The sequence below is a fragment of the Megascapheus bottae genome, chromosome 23 (genome assembly GCF_031878675.1).
Source record: "Megascapheus bottae isolate mThoBot1 chromosome 23, mThoBot2.hap1, whole genome shotgun sequence".
Taxonomy (NCBI): Eukaryota; Metazoa; Chordata; class Mammalia; order Rodentia; family Geomyidae; genus Megascapheus; species Megascapheus bottae.
Genome location: NC_143531.1, coordinates 13,386,859 through 13,413,771, shown reverse-complemented (window position 1 = coordinate 13,413,771; position 26,913 = coordinate 13,386,859). Strand labels below are relative to the sequence as shown.

The 26,913-nt window shown below is 42.2% G+C and overlaps 1 protein-coding gene across 1 annotated transcript in view; it reads left to right on the top strand.

Moving 5' to 3' along the window:
* Window positions 1–26,913, top strand: part of Nfkb1 (nuclear factor kappa B subunit 1) — a 90,568-nt gene that overhangs the window by 58,820 nt on the left and 4,835 nt on the right. The window contains exons 10-18 of the mRNA XM_090356747.1: window positions 2,469–2,607; window positions 4,929–5,069; window positions 6,308–6,397; window positions 7,584–7,781; window positions 10,243–10,384; window positions 16,637–16,751; window positions 23,799–24,000; window positions 24,583–24,752; window positions 25,057–25,159. Of these exons, the coding sequence (XP_090212873.1) occupies window positions 2,469–2,607; window positions 4,929–5,069; window positions 6,308–6,397; window positions 7,584–7,781; window positions 10,243–10,384; window positions 16,637–16,751; window positions 23,799–24,000; window positions 24,583–24,752; window positions 25,057–25,159 (1,300 nt within the window). The remainder of the gene's footprint in view (window positions 1–2,468; window positions 2,608–4,928; window positions 5,070–6,307; window positions 6,398–7,583; window positions 7,782–10,242; window positions 10,385–16,636; window positions 16,752–23,798; window positions 24,001–24,582; window positions 24,753–25,056; window positions 25,160–26,913) is intronic.

The window sequence follows — 26,913 nt, the reverse complement described above, 5'->3', positions numbered from 1 at the left end:
TTAATCACTAAAAAAATAACAGAAGTGGGGCTGTGGTTCCAGGGGTAGGGTGGTAGCCTTGAGCCTAAGAGCTCAGGGACAAGTGCCCAATCCCAGAGTTCAAGCCCCCCAACTGACAAAAAAAAAAAAGATGATTTTACATTTTCTGCCTTGTTAAAATTCAGTATTCAATGTCCACATATGAAAAAAATCATATTTACTTAAAATCTTTAACCCGTTTTGAGGATATGTAGGAAATTCTCATCCTGTGGAATCCTTTGGCAAGGTTCTAGTGCACTGTTGGCTATGGATGGCAGCAAAACATTTTCATTTGGTGTCTGCTCCCCTATCATTTCAGGCAGTGGCTCTCTCAGGTCTTGTGGTGACAATATTTTAGGGTCTGTAAAGCAGTAATATTGAGATATTGAGAGTTGGGAAAACAGTATCATAGTGAGAAGTATAGAAATAGTCGTTCCGACCTGGCCAGTTCACCCCTCCTTAGGCAACCTGGTGTTCCCCCGCTCCCGGGAGGTCACCATATTGATGCCGAACTTAGTGCGGACACCCGATCGGCATAGTGCACTGCAGCCCAGAACTCCTGGACTCAAGCTATCCTCCGGGCTCAGCCTTCCGAGTAGCTGGGATTACAGACGGGATCACTACTACACTGTTGGTGGGAGTGCAAACTCGTTCAACCCCTATGGAAAGCAGTATGGCAGTGCCTCAAAAGGCTAAGCATAGAGCTCCCCTATGATCCAGCAATTCCACTACTTGGCATTTACCCAACCATCCAGAAACAAGGGCATACTAAATCCACTAGCACAACAATGTTCATTGCAGCATTATTCACCATAGCAAAGATATGGAACCAACCTAGATGTCCCTCAGTTGATGAGTGGATCAACAAGATGTGGTATTTGTACACAATGGAATTCTATGCTGCTGTCAGAAAAAATGACATCGCCCCATTTGTTAGGAAATGGAAAGACTTAGAAAAAATCATATTAAGTGAAGTAAGCCAGACTCAAAGGAACTTAGGCTCAATGGTTTCCCTCATTCATCAAAATCAGTAGAAACCTTGGGCTCTACTAGCAGAGATTTGCAATAGAGAAAAACCTTGATACATAAGGCCATATAGTATGAATTGAATGGACCTCTAGGATACTGAAACAAAAGCCATATAATGAATGATTGTTGTTCTTAATGTACTATGTTGTCTCTCATCTCTTTTGCTGTCCCTTGGTTATCTCATATTGTTACAATATCTCACTTTGTTATCTGATCTATTGGATATATTTGTATTTGGTTACTTGAAATTGGACAGGGAAGGGGGGAAAACCAAGATGGGGGGGTGGGGAGGAGGGTAATGGGGACCAAGACATGTGAAAGGGTATCAATGTATGTGAATTAATGCACCTTCTGTCTGGCAAATATCATGTAACCCTTTTATTAATTACAATAAAAAATACTTAAAAAAAAAGAAAGAAAGAAATAGTCACGAAGCCAAGGCTGATGTCACCCTAACAAATCAAAATTCCCCAACTGATGGTAGGACAATCAGATGGAAAATCTGAGCCCTCAGCTTGATAATTACTACTTCACAAATGACTTTAACACTTATTTAAAGAGAAAAAAAATCTGTGAACAATCCATATGGCAATCGATGTGACTAGTTACATAGCCATATAGCTATATGATGGAATACCATACAGCCACTGAAGTAAATGAGCATGCTGTGGACTAATACAGAGATACAGTGCTACCACATGTTTGAAGATGAATATAAAACAAAGTTACGTTCACGTGTGCATATGCACAAAGAAACAGGAAGAAGACATAAGAAACTAACAGTGTGTCCTTCTTAGGAGTTGGGTAGATGGGAGTCAGGATGGAAAGAATTATCAGTGTATATTCTTATGTATGCCATTTACATTTTGAATCCTTGATCCAAGAACTCTATTACATAGTTTATAAAAAATCAAACTAAGAATCTTAAAACGTCCCGCTCTTCTGGCCTGACCAGGAATCAATGTGCCCTTATTCTTCACATGCTATTTTAGTTTTCTGTCCTCATCCTTGGCCTGTGGGCTGGTGGTTGCATCCATTGTCCATCTCTTCCCACACCCCGTCTTGCAGATGCTCTGTAAAGAATCTTGAGCACTTTTAAGGATGATTTGCAAGGAGATGAAGTACATGCAATGAATTTACATGTATGATATTGACAACTGATAGACACACGAGACAACAAATGAAACAGAAAGTTTTGCAATCCATTGGCATAGTGTTGAATGTCAGTTTCACAGTGAGAATGTAATAAAAATGTATAGGTATACAACATGGACTTGGGAACTTTCTCTGGGGTACTGGGTTGCTCAGCACACTTGGTTAAATGTTGGGTATGAATAAAAGTAAAAGGAATGTATTTACTGCAGCATTCATATTTTTTAAAGGCAGTTTTGTACTAACATTTAGACCCTTGTACCCTACAGTTTGCTATTGTCTTCAAAACTCCAAAATATAAGGATGTGAACATCACAAAACCAGCTTCTGTGTTTGTCCAACTTCGGAGGAAATCAGACCTGGAAACTAGCGAACCCAAACCTTTTCTCTATTACCCTGAAATCAAAGGTAATGCCACCATTTACGTTCTTGTGCTTGTTTTGAAGAAGACAAAAGTGATTAGACACAATCAACTGCCACCTCCTGGCAAAACTTCCTCGAAACTGTTCCTTGGACCCATGGTTCTTATTTTTGGAGAAAAGAGAAAGATAATATACTATCTTGAATTAGGCTGAAACTTCTCCAGTCTTTTAAAATGTTATCCATACCAAATTTGTGTGAGATGTCGTCCTTAATTAAGGAGCTTATCCCTGAGTTCAAGCCTCTAACGTCTGTTGCATAACTGGGAAGTTCAAACGATTGAAAGGAAATAACCAGGCTAGAAAAATGTTGGGTATCAGCCTTTAAGGCTGTAGATGTAGATGTAGATAAAACATACCCTCTCTTTATCCAGAATCATCCAGACTTATACTCTGGGTCCTCTATAATCACTGGCACTGCATTTCACGAAAACTTCATAGACATAGTTGGGAGCAGGGAAGACAGCTGAAATAATCAAGTGAGAGTTGATTGGCAAGGGAAGAAAATAGTTGCAGGACTACGGTATGAATACCAGTAAACACCATAAGGCCATATCGATCTGGAAAGATGGAGATTAGGAAGAAACAGAATGATAATCTCTAAGTTATAAATGGTATGGTCAGGATACATTCAGACATCTTAGCTGGTAAACTGGAACCCCGAAAGAGGCTATAATTACATTTTTAATTCAACTTATTTTTTCTAATATCAGTTCTTGAACTCAAAGGCTCATACTTACTCAGCTTTCTTGCTTGAGACTGGCATTCCACCACTTAAGCCACACCTCCAGCCCAGCTTTTTACTGACTAATTGGTGATAGAGTCTTTTGTCATTGTCTGCCAGAACTGATAAAACCATGATTCCTCAGGTCTCAGTCTACTAAATAGCTAGGTGCCTAGCATAAAATTCTCAATTAGTATCTAAAGTCATTGATTATTAGTTATTGGTTGCTGAACAAATCACTTATAAGGCTATTTTGTTTCCCAAAGAACAAAAATCTGATCTAGAAAAGGATCACTGTACTTGAAGTCTGCCCTTCATTCTGTCCTGACCTCAAAACCTCCTAGCTTTCTTCTGTGAAAGGAGAGTTTTTAGGGTGTGTCTGTTAGGTCTCTACCAGAGCAGGTTGTGTTTCTGCTGTCAAAGGCCAACCACAGGATGAAGAAAACACGTGGGAAAGAATTTCATTTCTATGGAGTTTGTGTCTTACAGGTTCTTTTGTAAAACTTGTATGAGATCTCCTGAGTTAGGTCTTTCTTGTGGGATTCTAACTGGCTACAGTAAAATGTATATTTTACAGTGAAATATATGTAGTGCACATTTGTGTTTTAAAAGGCAAAAGGACCACATGGGAAACATTAACTGTTCTCTTTGCTAGAAACCATGATCATCGAATGTTAACCCTGGGCACAAAAGCTCAGAGATGGTGCTCAGACCTTCAGTTCAAGCCCCAGGACTGGCACCGTGAAAGAGGGGGGAGGGGAGGGGGAAGGGGAGGGAGAGAAAGAGAGGGAGAGGATGGAGAGGGAGAGTAAGGAGGAAGGGGAGGGGGAGGAGGAAGGGGAGAGGAAGTGGGAGGGGAAGGGAGGGGGAGGGGAAGGGAAGAGGAGAGGAAGAGGGAGGGTGAGGGGACGGGAAAGTGAGAGGGAGAGGTAGAAGGAGAGGGAGAGGGAGAGGGAACCTTTTACTTCAGCCAGAATTGTCATCCCTATAATTGCCTCAGGTACATCCTTCCATTACTGTGTAAAGTCTGTCCATATCCTCTTCCTGAATCATCTTCCTTCCCTTCTCTTCACATTGTAGCTTTGATGTTTCATCAATGTGTACCATGAACTTAACACACACAGAGACCACCCAGCTGTCTTAATTGACAGCAAAGACACCAAGCCATTCCCTTTGTTAACTCACTATAGATGCATAATAAATGTTCAGTGTCTAGTTATAGATGTTTCTGGTGATGGGGATGGGAGGTATTCAGTAACATTTTAATAAAATTCTTTACCTTCCTGGTAAATGTTCCTGTCTAAATCTTTGGTGGGCAGTGTGATCTGATTGGGGATTTAGACAAGGTCTTCAGGGTGGAATTGGGTGGAGTGCCCTGTGGTCTCTGAGGCTCCTTCTGGGTCTCTGTACTCATGGAAATAAATATAGCACTTCTTGAAACTTACCAGCTCTTCCTCCTTGAGTGCTTTCTATTTCCCTTTAAGATGTTTTAAAAAAAAAATGAGAATCAGTGGTCTTTTCTGCGGCTGGATATGATGGAACCCAATCAGTCTTCTCTCCCCTGGTTTCCCTTCCTGTAAATACAGATAAAGAGGAAGTGCAGAGGAAGCGACAGAAGCTCATGCCCAACTTTTCGGATAGTTTCGGTGGTGGCAGTGCAGGAGCTGGGGGCAGAGGCATGTTCGGGACCGGTGGTGGAGGAGGGAGCGCTGGAAGCCCAGGTCCAGGTACCAGTCTGTTCTTTGTCAGAGACAAAACTGGGATTTTGTGACTGTTGTTTGTTTGTTTATTGCCCTAGGTCACCAAACATATTTGTGGATTGAGGGATGGTGACATTATTGTGTGTGAGATTTCAAGTCCATTAAAATTTCCAAACACCTGTTCACTCTACAACCATTGGGAGGCCACTCCCCACCCATTGGGTGTCACTTCCTGCAGCTTCTGTTACTCTCAGTCAATATCATGTCAAATAGTATATAAAATCAAGTACTGATCTATAAAACAGTGTAATTAATGTAATAGTGTAATTAATGTAAGTTATCACTTACATACAGTTTTTCCATTTTTGATATAAAATACCATGCCAGACTCCTTTTTCACAGATGCCATATTTCCTTAATTGGATTATTAGAAGGAAAAGTTGTCGTATCTGAAGATGTGGCATCTAATAATGCCAGCTATCTCCCTGAAGAGTTTCACCAGTTTATTCTGCCATCAAAAATGTGTGGGAGGGGCTGGGAATGTGGCTTAATGGTAGAGTACAGGCCTAGCATGCATGGAGCTCTAGGTTTGATTCCTCAATACCATAAACAACTAATAATAAAAATTTAAATTTTTAGAATATATGAGAAAGAAGAGGGGTGGCCATTTTTCCATGGACACATCAGCCTGGTTTTCTGTTTGGCTTGTTTTTTCGTTTTGTTTTTGTGGGTCATGGGGCTTGAACTTGGCCTGGGTACTGTCCCTGAGCTCTTCAGCTCAAGGCTACCACTCTACCCTTGAGCCAAGCCCCACTTCCAGTTTTCTAGGGGTTAATTGAAGATAAGAGTCTCAGGTTCTTTTGTGCCTGAGCTGGCTTTGAACCTTGATCCTGAGATCTCAGCCTCCTGAGTAGCTAGGATTACAGGTGTGAGCCACCGCGCCCGGCGTGGCTTGGATTATTTTTTTCCCTGTAGAATTGTTTTACCAGATACTCTGCAGCCTGAGTCTGAATGTGACCCTGTTCCTTGCTAATTTCCCCTTCCCAGTAAGAGTAGGAGATTTTCTCAGTGTGCACTTGGTGCTGCAGTCCGGACACTGCCTCTTGGGTAGAGTAGAGTAGATCCCACAATATGTCTCGGTCACTGCAGTATCCTAGCATGTTAACCCAGCCTGGATCATCCACTGCAGTCTGAGCTCACCGGAAAGACCAATGAATGCTGCTTCCTGTTTCTTCATATTCCTTTTGTTTGACTTGCCATTCCAGGGTACGGCTTTCCACACTATGGCTTCCCCACATATGGCGGGATTACCTTTCATCCTGGATCCACCAAATCCAGTGCTGGGATGAACCATGGTAAGGAATACTTTAATTCCCAGGAAGGAAAAAAAAAGTGCCAAAACTGTGGACTTGGCTCATTATTACGTATTCCAACAGTAAGTTCATCGGGGGGGGGGGGGGGGAACCTAGAATATACTTTTCTAAATTTGTATATCCTGTGGATAATAGAAACTCTATTTCTGATACCTGTTTGTATCTTTGTCTTTTAAGTGGCATAAATAGGGGCTGGGAGGAAAAAGTATCACAAAAAGACATATAGGAGAGTTGACAATTCAAGTATTTAAAAATCACCAAACTTACTTATTGTCCATCTTTTCTCCTCAAATATCACACTTTTGAAATCATTATGGTTTGGTAAAGTCGGTCTTTTTTAATTGTTGGCATCCCCTAACTAGGAATTACTACATTGTATTCATGGTTTATATTAGCAACACATCTAGTGTAACCATTCAAGGAGTAAGTCCTGTGATCTCCCCATTGGTTTAATGTCTCTTCTGTTCCAAGTGCTTTATATGCCTTATATCCAGAGGTGTTTTTATTCCTTTTTTCTTTCTTTTTAAAAGATCATAACTGACTTTGTTTTTAATTGTAGAATGAGGCAATGTGTCTTAAGTGTTCTCTAACTGTAATCTTTATGACTGCTCACCATCTTCCTGTCATAGACAGAGGTAGAAACTATTCAGTCGCTGATGGCACATCACTGCTAGTACCAGAACTGGAATGGAAACCAGTTCTGCCCACATATCCCAGATGCTCCTGTGGTATCTGTCAGATGGTTGGACCAGAAAAAAAAAAACATGGACTAAGATTGTGCACTTAAGATCTCACACCACTGACTGTGAATTTGAGATTACATTTTGACAACTTGCCTCATTAGCGCAACTCTTCTGTTTTCAAGAATTCTCCAGTTTTTCCATTTCCCTTCAAGAGTTTGATCACATTTTTCTCCTTTCTAGATAAGCAGAATCTGCTCTTAAAGTTACAGTTTGAAAAGTTTCCAGAAATGAGCATGTAACATACCACCAAAACGTGTTACTTACATTCTGAAGATTTTTTTAAGATTTCCAAAATACGACTTTTATTTTCCCTTTGCAGCAGAATTACCTCCTGCCTTTATGTAGCCTATGGTGAAACTGTGTTGAGTTACAACTTAATTAGTGGCTTTTCCTGAGAAAACCTGGATGTTTGGCATTTTTCTTAGGAACCATAAACACTGAATACAAAAACAGACCTGAAGGGGATAACACGAGTGAGGACAGAGAAACTGTCCATGTCTCTGGGAAAGAGAGTAAAACCCCAGAACAAGATAACAAGTCAGGCAAGTCTGGATGCAGCGATGATGGGGTTACTCTGACCAACTCGGTGGGAGCAAAGGAAGAAGATACTGGTAGGTTTCAAGGTCAGTAGCTCCCAGATGGCTGCATTCGATTGATTAGCTGGGGGAGGAGTCAGTTCTGCCTGCCAGAAGCTATTTCCAGATGACAAGTTTCTTCTCTATTAATCTAAAATGTGCTCTTCGAAGTCCTCTGCCCCTTTTGGAAAGTGTATGTCAGGTTCAGTACAGTGACTCACACATATCATCCCAGCTACTCAGAAGGTTAAGATTGAGAGGAAGCCAACCTGGGGAAACACTTAGTGAGACCCCCATCTCAGTGTGTGAGGGCACATACCTGTCATTTTAGCTACATGGAAGCATCAGTAAGAATAAGTCCAAGTTGACCTGGACAAAAAAAATCATGAGATCCTATCTGAAAATAGAATTGATGATGATGAAGAGGAAGAGGAAGAAGAGGAAGAGGAAGAAGAAGAAGAGGAAGAAGAAGAAGAAGAAGAAGAAGAAGAAGAAGAAGAAGAAGAAGAAGAAGAAGAAGAAGACGACGACAGATAGATGAATAAGTTGATAGTGGTTGGGTGGGTGGGTGGGTGGATGGATGAATACATACATACATACATACATACATACATACATACATACATACATACATAGAGTCAAGCACAAAGTGATAGGATCTGGCTCGAGTAGTATAGCACCTGCCTAACAAGCATAAAGCCCTGAGTACTGAAATAAAAAAGCATTTGTCAGGTCAACTTATTTGCACAAGATTTCCATTTTTTTCCAGTCTCTGAATTTAAAATACAGAAGTGTACAAGTCTATTCTCCAATCCTAATCAGATAGCTTGGGGCTGAGAATGATTGCATTTCTGGCATAGAAAATCAGGTTGTTTCCACATCCTTTCTTCTCTGCCTGTCCATCATAGGACTTGGCTGTCATACTGAAGCGGTCGTCCTGTTGCTTTCTTTGAAGGAGTAGTATTCAAAGGAAGGAACTTTTTTTTTCAAGTTGCTGTGAGAGTTTAAATTATCTTTTTTAATTTTTAAAAATTATATATTGATGTACAGAGGGGTTACAGTTACATTCATTATGCAGTGGGTACATTACTTCTTGAATTTTGATAACCCTTTCCATATTTTTCTCCCATTTTTTCTCATAATCATCTTGTTTTTCTCCTTCCCTTCATTATTTCAAATAAACAAATTAATGTATATACAATATACCAGGTACCAAAGTCAGGTTCAGTAACAACATGAGATAAACCATAAGGGGAAGAAAAAGAAAAAAGAAATAGCTTCACGTCGTACAAGAATAACAACAATCACAAAGATGTACCTCTTGTTACCATATCCTGGAGTTCCTTTTGCTTAGCCGCATCCTATATGCACCTAGCTTTTGAGCTATTGTGATCCTCTGGTAGGAGAATCCTAGACATATACCAGTTACTACAAATGAGGGAAACCGTGGAGACTATGGCTCTTTGGGATGGCTTACTTCACTTCATATGATTTTGTCCCCAAGTCTTTACATTTCCTTACGAATGAGGCAGGAAGGAACTTTTTTGTTTCCTTTGAACAAATGCTATCCCCGTGACCATAAAGGGAACAAAAACTATGCAGTATTACCACTGGCTCATTCAAAGTTATCTGTATGGCAGAACCATACTTTTTTTTGACAGATTGACTAACAAGATAGTTGTTAAAGATTCAAGTGGAGGCTGGGCACTGGTGACTCATGACTGTAATCCTATCTACTCCAAGACTGAAATCTGAGGATTATGGTTCAAAGCCAGGAAAGTCTGTGGGACTCTTACGTCCCAATAAACTACTCAGAAACAGCCAGAAGTGGTGCTATGACTCAAGTGGTAGAGTGCTAGCCTTGAGCAAAAGAGCTCAAGGACAGAGCCCAGGCCCACCGGGGTAGTAGAGGGAGGGAATAAATATGTGTGTGTGTGTGTGTGTGTGTGTGTGTGTGTGTGTGTGTGTGTGTGTGAAGGATTATCTTTCCAAGTTATTTACTTACTTACTTACTTACTTACAACATAGCAAGCCAAGCACAGGGGCTCATACCTATAATCCAGATATGTGGGAGGTAGAAAGACCTAGTGCTATGTGCCTGGAATCCCAGCTTCTTGGCAAAAACATAAGACCCTATCTGAAAAAATGACTAAAGATGAAAAGGCTTAGGGCATGACTCAAGTAGCAGAGCACCTGCTTAGAAAACACAAATCCCTAGGTTCAAACCCAGAAAAAGAAAAAAAAGTACAGTTTGCATTGTTAAAAAATTGATGAGTCCCCATAAAGTAATGGACATTGAGTATTCTTCTTAAAGTAACAGACATTTCTAACTCTCCCCACATAAGCCAACAGATGTGTTTTTACATCCATCTGTATTTGTTTGCACTTTTACTGATGAACATAATCCAGAAGTGCTCCTTGGAGGATTTTCAGTGAGAACAATGCACTGTCCCATACCTGCACAGCCAGCATAGGAGACTCAGCCATGATTCCCGTCCTTGCTTTGCAGATAACCTCTTCCTGGAGAAGGCGATGCAGTTGGCCAAACGGCATGCCAATGCTCTCTTTGACTATGCGGTGACAGGAGACGTGAAGATGCTGCTAGCTGTCCAGCGCCATCTCACGACAGTGCAGGACGAAAATGGGGACAGGCAAGTGAGGGCCCCTGCATGGCGAGGGCAGGGATGAGGGGAAAGTTCTTTTTGTTTTTGTTTTTGTTTTTGGCCAGTCATGGGAATGGAACTCAGGTCCTGAGCACTGTCCTTGGGCTTTTTTAAGGCTAGAACTCTACCACTTGAGCCACAGCACTACTTCCAGCTTTTTGTTATGTATATGGTACTAAGGAATTGAACCTGAGTCTTCATGCATGCTAGGCAAGCACTCTACCACTAGGCCAAACTCCCGGCCCGAGGGGAAAGTTTTTATGATGTGTATTGTCTGGTGAGGACAGAACTGTTCCAAGTTCTCAGGTCCTGTACTGAAAGCACACGTGGCATCTCTTGGACCACTGCTGTCACCTATGAAACTCTTACAATAACTGGAATGTTCATGAAAGAGGACATCACAGCTGGGAGCAATGGCTTATGACTGTAATCCTAGCTACTCAGGAGGCTGAGATCTGAGGCTCGAGACTCAGAGACAGGATCGAGGCTCAGAGGCAGGATCAAGGCTCAAAGACCGTCCAGGACAGAACGTCCATGAGTTGCTTATCTCTGCTTAACTACTAAAAAGCCAGGAGAGATCCTGTGGCTTAAATTGGTAACACACTAGCCTTGAGCACAAAAGGCCTGGGACAGTGCCAGGCTCTGAGTTCAAACCCTAGAATCGGCACTAATTAATTAATTAACCTAAGAGACATCTCTCTAGGCAAGGGAACAAAGATGTATGTAGAAAATGGTCAGATGTGAAAGCCTTGCTCTATCTATTGAAATAATAATGTTGTCGAATCCCATTAAATCCCTGGATATTTATGGTGATCATAATCTGGAGAAAAATCCTTATAAAGGAGCAAGAGGCAACTGCGGGTTTTCCCCAGTTCCTGATCCTTCTCTAGTACTTCTGTGAATGGTCACCCATCTGTGATCTTACCAGGCGCTGTGAGTCCTTCCACCCAGGCCACTGGGGGTGGGGGAGGGGAAAGGAGTCCACCACTGCAGACACCATGCCTTCCATTCCTGTTGGGGCTGAGATTATATTTCCAAAGCCACCTGGCATCTTTCTAAAACAGTTCCGCTGGTCCTTCCACTGAGACTTCTAAGATGGTCTCAAAAGCCTATTAAAACAACAGGAGAAGAGCCCTTGAGTGCTGTGTTTTAAGTCTCAGTGTAAATACCAAGCGCTTTAGGAAAGTGCCAATCTCAGGGTTTCAAGTAAAGACCTTTGTTCTTCTTCTTTACGGTGTAACCAAGGATGTGGTATAACCACTGGCCTTGTTTCACAGTGCAAGGGAAACCGGTACAGCCTCCTCTGTGTAAAGCCACCAACAGCACAGTATTGGTTCTTTCCTTTTCAAGGTTAAAAAAATATATAATTCGCATTCAATAACATAGAACCACAAAAGAAAGCAGTTAACCAAGACAGGACAGCATTGTTTGCAGTGACACTTTTAGACACTTGCTGAATGGATGATTTTAGGGAAGATGAGCACATGCTGGTTAGGAAAGGAATGCTGGCATCTTGTGGAAGGATTGGGCAGAGGGATGGAGGGCCTGTACATTCCATGGGGACACTGAGGGCAAAGGAGCCTGGGGATACATGAAGAGAATGAGGAGGTAGCCCCTGTACAGAGCTGGAAATGAGTATGTAAGAGTCCTTTCCAGGGACACCAAATATACACAAGCAGGCTCTCTTAGAAACCAAAGAGGAGTGTAGACATGGCCAGGTACAGGTGACTCATGCCTGTAATCCTAGCCACCCAGGAGGTTGACATTTGAGGATCAAGGGTCAAAGCCAGCTGGGGAATGAAAGACCATGAGACTCTTATCCCTAATTAACCACCAGAAAACCAGAAGTGCACTGTGGCTCAAAGTGGTAGGGTGCTAGCCTTGAGCTGAAGAGCTCAGGGACAGTGCTCAGGCCCAGAGTTCAGCCCCACAACAAACAAGAAAAAAATGTATAGACATCCAGGGATAGATGGCTCATGCCTATAATTCTACTGACTCAGGAGGCCAAGATCTGAAGACCAGCCAGGGCTGGAAAGCCCATGAGACTCTTATTTCCAAGTATCCAACAAAAAGTCCCAATGGAGGCCAGGCAGGGTGGCTCACATCTGTAATCCTAGCTAATCAGGAGGCTGAGATCTGAGGATCAAGGTTCAAAGCCAGCCCCGGCACAATAGGACCTGAGATTCTTATCTCCAGTTAACCTCTAGAAAATAGGAAATGGGGCTTAGCTCAAGGGTAGGGCAGTAGCCTTGACCTGAAGAGTTCAGGGACAGCCCCCAGGCTGAGTTCAAGCCCCATGACCCACATACACGCACAAAAAAAAGCCTCAATGGAGCTGTGGCTCAAGTAGTAGAGCACTAGCTTTGAGTAAAAAAGCTCAGGATCAGCAGCCAGGCCCTAAGTTCAAGCCCTAAGATCTGCACCCAAAAGTAAATTAATTTTTAAAAATTAAAAAAAAAGCTTTTAAAAAGGGAGGGTAGACAGCATCTGTGGGTGCCACAGTTCAGGTCTCTTGCTTCCAGTGATCTTGTCATATGTGGCAAATATTCTGAGTCCTGTACACATTAGTCATCACAGAACATGCAATAAGGAAAAAAAAAGTAAAACCATCTGGTATTGGGGAAATTCCCATGAGAGTGTGAGGATTTGAGGGGGAGGGGAATGTACTTCTGCTCTGAAATGCACATGGAAATTTTTAGGCAGTTTTTGAAGTGTGACCTTTTTTTTTTGTCATACGTGTGCCTCAATTCTGCCTCAGGCTTTAAGCCCCTTCCAGAAGTCTTCTCCTAGCCTTTCTTTCAAGAGGCAAGAAATAGTGAAATTTTTGAAATCACTCATTTGAAAATATTTCTTCAGTGGTTAAAAAAATAATAAATCACAATTGAGTTTTGTAGGCCAGTAGTAATCCCAAGTAAATTATGGATGCTATTGCTAAGAAAGTAGCCTGAATACAGAGGTATCTCATTCTATCGAATTAGGGAAAACCCAGCCTGCACCTTGAGAGATGCCAAGTCTTCTGGGTGGTGGTGTTCTGCAGCTCAGTCTGCCCAGGCCTCGAGAAACCCACTCCTGCTCCCCACCCTCCCCAGTCTTCTGCTGTACAACCCATGTATTCCTTATGAAGAACAGCTTCTGATGGGAAGATGGCACCAGTGCCTCCTTCCTGTACTGGAGATACAGATCACAGGAGGCTGAGATCTGAGGATTATGGCTCGAGACCATCCTAGATAGGAAAGTCTATGAGATTCTTAATGTGCAATTAACTAGCACAAAACTGGAAGGAGCCCTGTGGCTCAAGTGGTTACCCCTGAGCATAAAAACTCAAAGACAAGTGCCCAGGTACTGAGTTCAAAGACCCAGGACCAACATCAAAAAAGATGACTTGAGTTCCTGCTTCACCACAGCCCTGTGACCTTAGTTGAGTTCTACTACACCCATAAGTGTGCATTATCATCCCAGGATGAGTGATAGAATTGCCTACCTCCAAAAAGCTCATTCTCATGATTATAAAGTTACGCATGGTGAATATTTAGCAGGATATAATTAGAAGCACTTGATAAATGATAGCCACTTTTTTAAATTGTTGGTGAGTTGTTTTCAATTAATTTTTTGTATGTGCTGATCTTAGGGCACTGTCTCTGAGCCTTCGCTGAAGTCTAGCACTCTACCACTTGAGCCACAGCACTACTTCCAGCTTTTTCTAATTGGAGACAAGAGTCTCATGGAATTTCCTGCCCAATCTTGCTTCTAACTGTGATCCTCTGATCTCAGCCCCTGAGTAGCTAGAATTACACTCCTGAGCCGCTGGTGCTCAGCTTTCAATTAATTTTAGTAGAAGATTTTAATTAAAAAAAGGATTGTGCTCCTAGGCATGATATCTGGCTCCAAGCAGTATTTTCACCTTGTTATATAAGCCCTCCAAGTTCCACCACTCTTGCATGCCTCCCAAATTGTGCCATAAGGTTCACTGGGCATAGAGCCTGCTCCGGAGAGAAGCAAGAGCCAGAGAAGGAGAACAGCAGATAGAAAGCTGCATTCGCATCTCCAGCAGTAAGTTTGAGAAGGGACAGCCTTCTCTTCGAGAAGCTTTCTCACGATGTTAGGTTTTAACTGAATGTAAAGGATGATGTAGGCACCATCCAGGCAGAGAAAAGAAACAGAACATTCCAGACAGATGGCAGATGAAAGGAGAGGATATAAAATGACTTTGTATTTTAGAAGTTTCTTTTAGAGTTTATTCCCAATAGTTCAAAGCCTACTTCCATCCTGCTTGACATATGGGAAGATCTTTCAGAAGCAGCTACCACAACAGCCTGTGCCTGGTGGTACATACTTATAATCCCAGAATTGGGGAAGCTGAGGAATGATCTCAAGTTCAAAGCCAGGCCTGGGCTACTTAGTGAGAGCTTTTCTCAAAATAAATAAATAAATAAGAAGCCAGGTGTTCGTGGCTCACTGCTATAATCCTATCTACCCAGGAATGCTGAGATCTGAGGATTGCCATTCAAAGCCAACCCAGGAAGGAAAGTACATGAGACTCTTATCTCCAATTAACCATCAGAAAACTAGAAATGGTTCTGTGGTTCGAAGTGGTAGAGTGCTAGCTTTGAACAAAAATAACTCAGGAACAGCACCCAAGCTCTGAGTTCAAGCTCAATGACCAATATATATGCATGCATGCATGGATGCACACACACATGCACATACATACATACATACATACATACATACATACATACATACATACATGGGAAAAGGCTGGTGTGACCAGGTGACTAAAGTTTTCTAAGCAGTTCTTAAGGTCAGGAATTCATACTACATATACCATCTGCATGTCAGGGAAGGTAAGGGAAGAAAGGAAGAAATGCCTAAACCTGTGATGCAAAGGTGGGGCTGGCCTTTGAGCTCAGCCTGGATGTGTTTACACCTTACAGAATTAGTCAGTCATAAGCACTTCTGGGACCAGGCAGGCTCCGCAGATGAGTCTGACAGTCTATTTTTTTCTTTTGGTCGGTCATGGGACTTGAACTCTGGGCCTGGGCGCTGTCCCTGAGCTTTTCAGCTCAAGGCTATCCTCCTACCCCTTGAGCTACAGTCCCACTTCCCGTCTTTCTAGTGGTTAATTGGAGATAAGAGCCTCGTGGACTTCAGTGCCCAGGCTGGCTTTGAGCTGCAGTCCTCAGTTCTTGACCTCCTGAGTAGTTAGGATTATAGCCGTGAGCCACCGCACCCAGCGAGTCTTAACAGTCTTGAACAGGCAGTTGGGAGTTGTTTTGAGCAATGTATCCTATGGAGACGGAATCTACCTCAAGTTAAGACATTTCATTCATTCAAAACATTTTAGGGCTCACTCAAACTAGGCACAATAACCAGATCCTGTCTTCAAGTTTGATCATTTCTCGAGAGTCTTTTGTGTTCCTTTGTGCTTTTTGTTGTTGTTGTTGCTGTTGTTTGCCATTTCTCACTAAAACCCTAATTAAGCCAGGCACCAAAGGCTCCTGGCTAGAATCTGAGTTTCTTGGGAGACTGAACGAAAGCATCAGCCACTGGAGGCTAGTCCAAGTAAAACAAAGTTTATAAAGACCCCTTCTTAACCCATAGCTGGGTGCAGTGGTACACACTTGTCATCCCAATCTACATGGAAGGCTGCAATCGACAAGTCTTGGTGTTCCTCCATGGAAGGGTCACTAAACACCGTGGCACTTGACAATGACCAGGCTTAGGGGCATGCCTCTATAGGAAGTGAGACTCTACCTGAAAACTAATGGATGAAAAACAGGATTGGAAGGCCTGGCTCAGAGGCATCTCATTCATTAAACAAATGTCAGGCCCTGCGTTCAAACCCTAGCACTATTTCAAAAGAATTTTTTTTGTTTATTAAATCAAGCAAGGTGGCTCACATCTGTAGTCCTGGCTTTGGGGAGGCAGAAATAGGAGAATCTCCGTCCAAGAGTAACCTGGGAAAAGTAGCAAGATTCTATCTAAAAGAACAAGCCTAGTATGGTTGGTAAATGCTTCATGATGCCAGCTACTCATGATAGAGAGATAGAATAATCAAAATCCTAAGCTGTCTGGAACAAAAAGTAGGAGACACTGCCTGAAAAATAACTAAATCAAAAAGGGCTAGAGTTGGGGCTCAAGTGGTAGATTTGCCTAGCAAATGCATGCCCTGAGTTCAAACCCAGTACTACTTTAAAAACAAAATCCTAATTAATTATTGCTACCATATTTTCATTCCAGTGTCTTACATTTGGCCATCATCCATCTTCATGCCCAGCTGGTAAGGGATCTGCTAGCAGTCACATCTGGCTTGGTTTCTGATGACATTATCAACATGAGAAATGACTTGTATCAGGTAAGCAGAAATCTCAAAGACACCGCTTTAAGTCTTTGTTGTTTTTAAGCATGTATATATGCTATTTGGTTTTTTCATGTTAGCAATAAAAACAGAAGGGAAAAACACAAAACTCCCTCCAAGACTGTTAGTTGGAAATATGGTTTTGTGAATTAGGATCCTTTTGATAACTAAGTTTCTTGCACTCCACACTGAAGTTCTGCTGGAGTACAAGCTTTAAACTTTAGAAATCAGAGAGATGAAGTATATAAGAGGGAGAACCCAGGGAAATACCACATTTGTCAAGAAAAATAAAACTAAAAAAAAAATGTGTTTCAAAAACAGTTTCAAATTGTATAGACAAAGTCTATTGAGACCACCCTGACAATTTAACAGATGAGTCTATGAAATAAAGAGTGTCGAAATCCAGAGAGAAAAGTAAAAGGTTCTTTGAGAGGAGAAAGACATCTTTCCAAAACAGGAAGACAGCTCAAAAGGAGAAAACATGAGGAGCCCAAGTTTTGCCCAAGTCAGATTTGAATAGAAGGGAGGCAGGCGATAGAGCAAGGGCAAGAACTCTTTCATGGAGACAGATCTGCAGGCATGCAAAAAGGGAAGTTGGGTGGGGGCACCATGTGGCTGCTGGGTGGGCATGCGCTGACCTGGGGGTAAGGCAAAGGGAATGGAAACTGCTTGGGTTGAATCAAGACTGGATACGGCTATGGGGGCCAAGCCTGAGCCTACCATACTCTCTGGTGAAGTGCTGCTTCCCCTTGCCCCACCCAGCTATCCTTTTCCCTGTGGTTCCAGTCTTCTGGTCTTGCCTTCTTCCTTGCCTTTCCTCTCTGCTCCTCTCATTCACTTGGCTCGAGGTGTCTTGTTAGCCCTCCATGGTCTCTAATCCAAGCCAATATGTATCTTTTACTCCAACAGTATAACTAACACTTGTGTATGTGTAATTGTTTACCTGATAAAAGATGTTTCGTGTTTCAGTTCTTTCTATTTTTCTTCTCCTTTTTGGGGGGTGGGGGGTGGCTTTGCACATAAAATCTACCATTGAGCAAACTGTCAATTCTCTCTCTGTCTGTCTCTGTCTCTCTGTCTGTCTCTTCCTCTCTCTCCCTCTTTCTCTCCCCCACCCTGCCCCCTTTATGCCAGTATTGGGGCTTGAACTCACGACTTTGCTTGGTCCCATTTCTGGCTGTATGCCAGATAAGTGGAGATAAGAGTTTCATGGCCATTTTCAATTTCCACATCTTTAAAATGTGCTTTCAAAGAGTCAAATGAGAACTAGCTGAACAGCTCAGTGGTAAGCAAGTGCAAGGCCCCAGATTCAGCCCTCAGGTTTTCATCTGACAATCGTGTTTCCTGATAGAAGAAAAAAAATGTTTCCCACTTGTTATTAGACCTTAGATGTCTTCTCTAGCTGTACTTCATGTCAAGGTTAAAAAAAAAAAAGTTAGGGACTTTCTACTGTGTCGTGATATAAAATAACTAAGATGAAGTCTGATTTTCAGTTTGCAGTCAACGAATTCTCTTTAACATCCCAAATCATCTTGGAGAAAGATTTCTTGGTCTTTGGAAAGTCATTTGGGTCAGAAAGCCTGACCTACTACCTTTAGACTTATCCTTTCTTTTAAGAATCACAAGGATACAAAGAAAACTAGGAATAGGATGATGTCTTCCTTTCAGACTCGTCGCCCCCCAGCCATTGCCTAAAGATCAGATCCAAGGAAGTACCTGGTTTTTGGTTTATAAATAGGATTAGCAAAGGACCAGGCATCACAGGATTAGCAGCTGTGATTTATTCCATGTGAACCTTCTTGTTATATTGTTTGGTCCCATATATTGAGACTGTCCAATGTGCTGGAGACAAAAGCCCTGAAACATCCACCACCATTGACATTCTGTTCCTTCTAATTCTAGACTTAGGAGAAGAACACAGCTTCATCTTTTCCTATCATACCACCGTTCTGCACAGTATTTGTTTTGTTTTGTTTTGTCAGTCGTGGGGCTTTGAACTCAGGGCCTGGGCACTGTCTCCAAGCTCTTTTGCTCAAGGCTGGTACTCTTCCACTTTGAGTTACACTGTACTTGCAGATTTTCTTTTTCTTTTCTTTTTTTGTTGTTTTTGCTTGTTGGTTTGTTTGTTTGGGTAGTTCATTGGAGGTAAGAGTCTCACGGGGACTTTTCTGCCTAGACTGGCTTCAAATTAGGATCCTCAGATCTCAGCCTCCTGAATAGCTAGGATTATAGGCATGAGCCACCAGTGCCTGCTTTCTTTTTTTTTTTGCCAGTCGTGGGCTTGAGCTCAGGGCCTGAGCACTGTCCTTGGACTTTCTCAAGGTTAGAGCTCTACCACTTGAGCCTCAGCACCACTTCTGGCTTTTTTTCTATGTATGTCGTACCGAGGAATCAAACCCAGGTCTTCGTGCATGCTAGGTAAGCACTCTACCACTAGGCCAAACTCCCGGCCCCGCCTGCTTTATTTTTTATGTTTTATCTTTTGAGCCAGTGTCTTGCTACGTTGCCCAGGCTAGCTTTGAACTTCAGATGCTAAGGAATCCTCTTACTTCAGTCTCCTAAATATTTGGGATTATAACTGCATAGTTATGGTATAACTGTAATTATATAAGAGCTAAAATATAAATATAGTTTCCTTCCTTCCTTCCTTTCTTTCTTCCTTTTGCTCTTTGGTTTTTTTGTGCCTGCCTTGGGGCTTGAGCCACTTCTGGCCCTTTGGTGGTTAATTTTAGATAAGAATCTCACAACTTCGATGCCCAGGCTAGCTTTGAACCAGGATTCTCAGATCTCAGTTCCCTGAATAAACTAGGATTACAGTCATTGGCACCTGACTCTCATAACTATTCTCTTTATTTGGCACTTATTGTAAACATTTCCCCAAATAACTTTAACTAATCTTAGTATATTACTGTGAACATCTGTCATGACCAAATCCTCATCCCCTCCCACGGTACACTCAAAATAGTCCAAGTTCAGGCAGTTAGGGTTTTTCTGAAAATGTTCTCTTTAACTATAATCTTCTCTTCCAGTCTTCTTCCTCAAACATAAATGATTGCTCTGGGTTTGTTTGGTATGGTTTATTTTATTTGTGTCTGTTCCCATAAAACATTAACTTGAGTGGTTTTTATGCCTGTGGTTTTCTCTCTTTTTTAATGATCCCAAACGTTCTGTATTATTTTTAAATTAGTGCATTGAGAAGTCAAAATTGACCTCTGTGGCCGATCACAAGTGCTTTAGCCTTTCTCCCAAATGTAAGGATTGTGTTTATAGGTAGAGTTTTCTAAATATGGCTGCGTAGGTATAGGAGCTAGGATTATATGCAGAGTTTGGTATACTTCCCATATTATTCACATCAGATCACACACACACACACACACACACACACACACACACACACACACGCCTTGCATTAGCCTTTCTCAGTAATGCTGATAGATCTGTGGCCTCATAGGCACTTGCATACGTGTACTGAAAGGCACCCCGTATTTCCTGGGTACACATTGAAGAAACCATCACATAGCTTTTCCCCCGTGTTGACATCCTGTGTAACTACAGCCCTATCAAAGCCAGGATGTGAACACAGGCACAATCCACAGATGCTCATCAGCCATCGCTCAGTTTCCAGATCCTCATTTGGATATATTGGTATAGTTTTGTTTTGTGTTTCAGAAGAAACACAGTGACATGCAGTTATAGCCTTATTTAGGAAGTTGAACAAGAGGATTCCTTAGGCTCTGACTTTGAAATCTAGCCTGGGCAACATAGTAAAACTTGGTCTCAAAAATAAATATAGAGCGAGGACTCAATAACTGCATACCCAAAGCTATGAACATGATAATGGAAATAGAAACATAACTATATAGACATAAAAACCTATGACTCTATAGACATAATGTTTCATTTCTTAAATTAATATGTTTCTATGACATACAAACCCTTAGCCTAATTTTGATTAAGTTCTAAATACTAAGTCCCAGTGATTGTAAATAGAGATTCCCTCCTTGAACACGTGTCTGTTAAACTTGTCATTTAAAATATGATGTAAAAGTCAACATTAATAAATTCGTTAAATAAATAAATAAATATAGCCAGGCCCGGTGGCTCACACCTGTAATCCTGGCTATTCAGGAGGCTGAGATCTGAGGATCAAGGTTCCAAGCCAGCCTGGGCACAAAAGGACCTAAGACTCTTATCTCCAATTAACCCCTAGAAAATGGGAAGTGGGGCTTGGCTAAAGGGTAGGGCTGAAGAGCTCAGGGATAGTGCCCAGGCTGAGTGCTAGCCCCATGACCCCCCCAAAAAACTATGTGTGTATCTGTGTGTGTGTGTGTGTGTGTGTGTGTGTGTGTGTGTGTGTGTAAAATAAATTAGCTAGGTACCAGTGGCTCATGGTACTGGAAGGCTCAAGCTACTCAGGAAGTTGAGATGTAAGGATCATAATTGTGATTGTGATTCAAAGTCAGCCTGCAGTAGGAAAGTCTGTGAGACTTTCTTTTTTTTTTTTTTTTTTTTTTTTTTGCCAGTCCTGGGCTTGAGCTCAGGGCCTGAACACTGTCCTTGGACTTTCTCAAGGCTAGAGCTCTACCACTTGAGCCTCAGCACCACTTCTGGCTTTTTTCTACGTATGTGGTACCGAGGAATCGAACCCGGGTCTTCATGCATGCTAGGCAAGCACTTTAACCACTAGGCCAAACTCCCGGCCCCGTCTGTGAGACTTTCTATCTCTGATTAACCCCTACAAAGCCAAAAGTGGAGATGTGGCTCAAGTGGTGCAGTGTGATAGTCTTGCACAAAAAAGCTCAAGGACTGTACCCAGAACCTGACTTCAAGCCATACAGTAAACACAAAAAGAAAATGAAAGGAAGAAAGGAAGGAAGGAAGGAAGGAAAGGAGAGGAAAAGAAAGGGAGGGTGAGGGAGAGGAGAGCATTGTGATATGCAGTTACAGTCCCAACTGTTGGGAAGGTTGAAGCAAGATTCAACCTTAGCCCCTGAAGTTTAAACCTAACCTTTGTGCTCTGTGCCATTTTATTTCTGCCTGGCTGTTTGAGGATTCGTTGCTGCAGTTATATGTTTGGCTAGTTCATTGTCTTGGCTCCTGAACAGAACCCCATAGCATGCTTCCCCAGCCTGTGACTCACTTATTCCCAGCAGCAGTTGGTTAACCAGCCTCTAACCTCCCACCTACAGAAAACAGTCCCACAGTGAGCATCCATGCCCATGTTTGTGCTGGAGGCTGGGTTGCTAGGACAGTTGAGTTCTCGACTCTCCTGAGAGTCTGCCTCAGTCACATGCCCAGTGATGGAATCTCCAAATCTAACATACCACAGAAAGCCTTTGGTGGCACTGTGAGATAATTTGCTTTTAATCATAGTAAGAGATTTGTATGATATAAAACATTTATATCAAAACTAGAAATTGGTTATGGGGAATAGCTTAGTACTACAAGAGCCCTTGCCATTCATGAAACCCTAGGTTCAATTCCCAGCTCCACTAAATAAATAAATCTAGACAGAAATTGTCCTAATTTCATTTTTTTTCTTTTGTCAGACCTGAACTCGGGACCTAGGCACTGTCCTAAGCTCTTTTTGTTCAAGTTTAGGGTTCTACCTCTATCAATCATAGCTCTACGTCTGTTTCTGGGTAGTTAATTGGAAATAGGAATCTCATCAGGACATCCTATCCTGACTAGCTTCAAACCACAATCCTCAGATCTTGGCCTCCAGAGTAGCTAGGATTACAGGCCTGAGCCACCAATGTCTGACTTTAATTTGTGAATGATATAATATTCTTTCATTTCAAATCATTTTATAGTCTTTTTCTCTTTCCATTTCCTGTAACATTTCAAAAAAATGAAGATTAGTAAGCAGAGCCTTGATTACATGATTTGTTATTGAGAGGAAAACTCGTACCAATAACCGCCTCAATTTTTTCTGCCATTGTTCCATTTCATGTTAGAAGATGAAAGGAATAATAGAGGATGATAAGTTGGTTTAAAAGAAAAATCTTGCCTCGCTTCTTAAATAATCACTGGAGGTGAGATTGAGTTGGCCCAGGCCTCAGTCTGGGCCCTTGCAGCCCCTAAGTGCTTTCGTTGCCTATTGCAGCTTAGATATTAGCGGCTCCCCTATCATTATAGTAGCCATCCATCTTTCCAAAAGAAAATGTAGGCAACTTGTCACCAGATAAGTTAGGTTCCTATGAAACAGACTGAGATGTGTGTGTGTGTGTGTGTGTGTGCGCGTGTGTGCGCGTGTGTGTGTGTAGTTGCTGTTCTCTACTCAGTGATCTCAGTTCTTTGAGAGGCTCTTCCATGGCTGTGTTTGTCTTGCACATTTTTGAAAATAAAAATTTTTATTGTTATTCACTGTTACACTATTTTCTAGCCAGGGTATTCACATGGATTTTTCTGCCACCTACCAGCCACTCAGTATTTTTGTTCCTTTGAGCTTTCTTAGTGAGATACTTACTTTGTCCTAAATATGCTTCTTAGCAGCTTATGTAACACCTTTAATGAAACGGAGGTACAATCTAATGATAGGTCTCAAGCCACTCCATAGAATAGCATTTTTGAACTTAGTACATTTATTCCTCCTGTTACTGTAGAATGATGTCAGCTTTGTCAGTTGATTTGCTATTAAAAAGTTCATTCTAAATTCCTTCAGTAAACCATAGCTTGATTTGATTTGATAATGTATGGAATGATTAGCTAAGGATAAATTAATACTGGAAACTCAAGAAAACTAAAATTGGTTATCTTTTCATGAAAACATCAATAGAAAACTCTTACAAGAAATAAAAAGTAAGCTATTGAGAAGTGTAAATATAAAAACCATCCTAATGATTCTAATTACTTAATGAGTGGATATGGGTTTGTGAGCCTGCTCCACTCACACACGGTAAAGAACAGGAAGCACCTGGGTAAAAATTAAGAATTAGTTTGGGAATAGCCAGCGGCCCCAATGTACTCCAAGGTCAGCTTCCAGGCCATGGTCTGCAGATGTGCCCTGCTGACCAGTGAATCTCCTATCCCTTTCTTCCTTAGACGCCCTTGCACTTGGCAGTGATCACTAAGCAAGAAGCTGTAGTGGAAGACTTGCTGAATGCTGGGGCCGACCTAAGCCTTCTGGACCGTCTGGGTAACTCTGTCTTACACCTGGCTGCCAAAGAAGGACACGATAAAATTCTCAGCATCTTACTCAAGCACAACAAGGCAGCTCTTCTTATTGACCAACCCAACGGGGAAGGTAGGAGACCCTTGAGTTGTTGATGCAACCTCCTCGACTCAGTTTCAAAATAATCACTTGATATTGGATAAGTGTGCCTTGGCTTTCACTCAGATGACATTCTCTAGTCACCTGGATTCCATCGTGTATGTGTGTGTGTCTGTGTGTGTGTGTGTGTCTGTCTGTGTGTGGGTGTGTGTCTGTGTGTGGGTGTGTGTCTGTGTGTGTGGGTGTGTGTCTGTGTGTGTCTGTGTGTTTCTGTTACTCACCATAGTGAATTCCTTTAAAGATGATTTGGAATGATGACTCAGTAGGAGGAAAAAGCAGAGACCCAAGCAAACAGTAATCTTGAAAGGTATAAAGCATCATTTATTCTGAGAATGTTTACTTAGTCTCAGTTTCTCCAGATGGCATAATAGGAGATTGTGGCCCAGAACAATAGATGTACAGAGCTTTTGAAACACTCCCCAAGCAGCAACTCCAGAAACTGAAACCTCACAGCCTCCAAGTGTGGGGTCGAATTCTGCCATTTCCTACAGCTTTGCTGAGGACTCTCAGAGCCAGCATTCCCACCCTGGGCCTGTTCCTGTGCTTGGCTCCTAGGTCTGAATGCCATTCACATCGCCGTGCTGAGTAACAGCCTGCCGTGTCTTCTGTTGCTGGTGGCCGCTGGAGCAGACGTCAATGCTCCCGAGCAGAAGGCTGGGCGCACCGCGCTGCATCTGGCTGTGGACCAGGACAATGTCTCCCTGGCAGGCTGCCTGCTCCTGGAGGTGAAGAATGCTTGTGTTGTCCTTGCTTGTTTTTGAATTTTATTCCCCAGAGTGATTTGGGGACGTCCTTTCAAAAGAAAGATGTCAGCATCCACTTTCCTACTTCCATAAGGCAGTGTATTTGACTTCTGTGTGATTTCAAATGTTAAGTGTCATCCATTTCTCACATTAGGGATTGCTTCAAAGCAGAGCCTCCCCTAAGTAACCAGTGGGCCTTGTGAACCTGTGCAGAGGGCAAGTGGGAACCAAAAGGCCAGAGATCCTACAGCTAACCTTTTTGTTTTTAATGCACACTTGGTTTCAGGGTGATGCCCACGTAGACAGTACGACCTACGATGGAACTACACCCCTGCACATCGCAGCTGGAAGAGGGTCCACTCGGCTAGCGGCTCTCCTCAAAGCAGCAGGTAAGGGGGCTATCAGGCATTCAGGGAAAAGAGGATCAGAAATACAAACTCAAGGGCTGGGAATGTGGCTAAGTGGTAGATTGCTTACCTAGCATGTATGAAGCCTTGTGTTCAATTCCTTGGTACCACACACACAGCCAGACGTGGCTCTGTGGCTCAAGTGGAAGAATGTTAGCCTTGAGCACAGAGAGGCTCGGGGATGGGGCCTAGACCCCGAGTTCAAGCCCCAGGACTGGCAAAAAAAAAAAAAGAAGAAGAAGAAAGAAAGAAAGAAATGCAAACTCAACTTCAAATCAGCACTGTGGCCTTCTTTAATCCAAAGACCTGATTTCAAAAGACAAGTAAGCAAAATCTCTATAGCCAATTTTATTGTAATTAAAGAAAGGCAATGTTCATACCGTAATCCTGTTATGTTTTACTCTCTGAGTTATCAAGTTTAATTTCTTTTCTTTTTTTCTTTCTCTTGTTTTCTTTTTTTGGCTTCAGTCCTCTCACTTGCACTCAAGGGGGCTTAGTGCTGTCCCTGAGCATCTAATGTGCTCAAAGCTAATGCTCTACTGTTTGATCCACAGCTCCATTTTTGGCTTTTTTTTTTTTTTGGTAGTTTTACTGGAGATAAGAATCTCAAGGACTTTCCTCCCCAGACTGGCTTCAATCCTCAGATCTCAGCCTCCTGAGTAGCTAAAATTACAGGACCCCAAGCTTAGTGTCTTAGCGCAGTTCTGAGCTGCTTTAGTGTCTGATCACATCACAGTTGCCCAGAAGGAAAAGATCTGAAGACTTCCTCTCACATAGAAGGTCTCTGAGAGGTTGAAGAAGACAGAGAAAACAAATGAGCTATGTGCACTGAGCAAATATCACCCTGAGCAAGCACTCTCCTAAAAGGTTATTAGGAGTTGGAGTAGAAACTTGGGAATTACTTTTTGCATTTTTTTCCACTGGAAGCTAAAGAACAAGCTAACTGAGCACCAGTAGCTATGTCTGTAATCCCAAAGCCTGCCCAATTAACCACCAACAAAAGCCAGAGGTGGAGGTGTGGCTCAAGTAGTAGAGTGCCATTCTTGAGTGAAAAAGTGATAAGGGACAGTGCCCAAGCTCTGAGTTCAAGCCTCAGTACCGGCACACACACATGCATACACACACACACACACACACACACACACACACACACACACACACACACACTTAGTGTTTTGTTTTTTGTTTAAGGACTGGGGCCCTGGCCGTACTCACCAAAAAAAAGAAAAATTAAAGTGAGCATCTATCACTGGACGTGAAGTGGGTTTGCTCTTTTGAGATAGTGAGAGGAGAGGGGGTTGATAGCATGTCTGAACGTCCATGCTTCGTCTTGTATGTCAGGCCCTGTGACTCACTATGTCCTGGACCTCAGATTACAGGCACATCATTCTGATGAAAACCATCCTGTAGAGCTACAAGTCAGAAGTATTCAAAGCCTTTATTTATAATCATTCATGTGGCTAGCTAGGATACTACAAAAGACCATTACGAAGTTAACATTTTTAATGGTTTTTTAAAAATTTTTTATGCCGGACTGGGGCTTGAACTCAGAGTCTAAGCACTGCCCCTTAGCTTCTCATTCAGACTAGCCGTCTCCCACTTGAGCCATACCTCCATTTCCAGCTTTTGGCTCATTAATTAAGAGATAGGAGTCTCCCAGAGTTTTCCTGCCTGGGCTAGCTTCAATCCTCTCTCCTCAGATCTCAGCCTCCTCTGTAGTAAGGATTTATAATGTG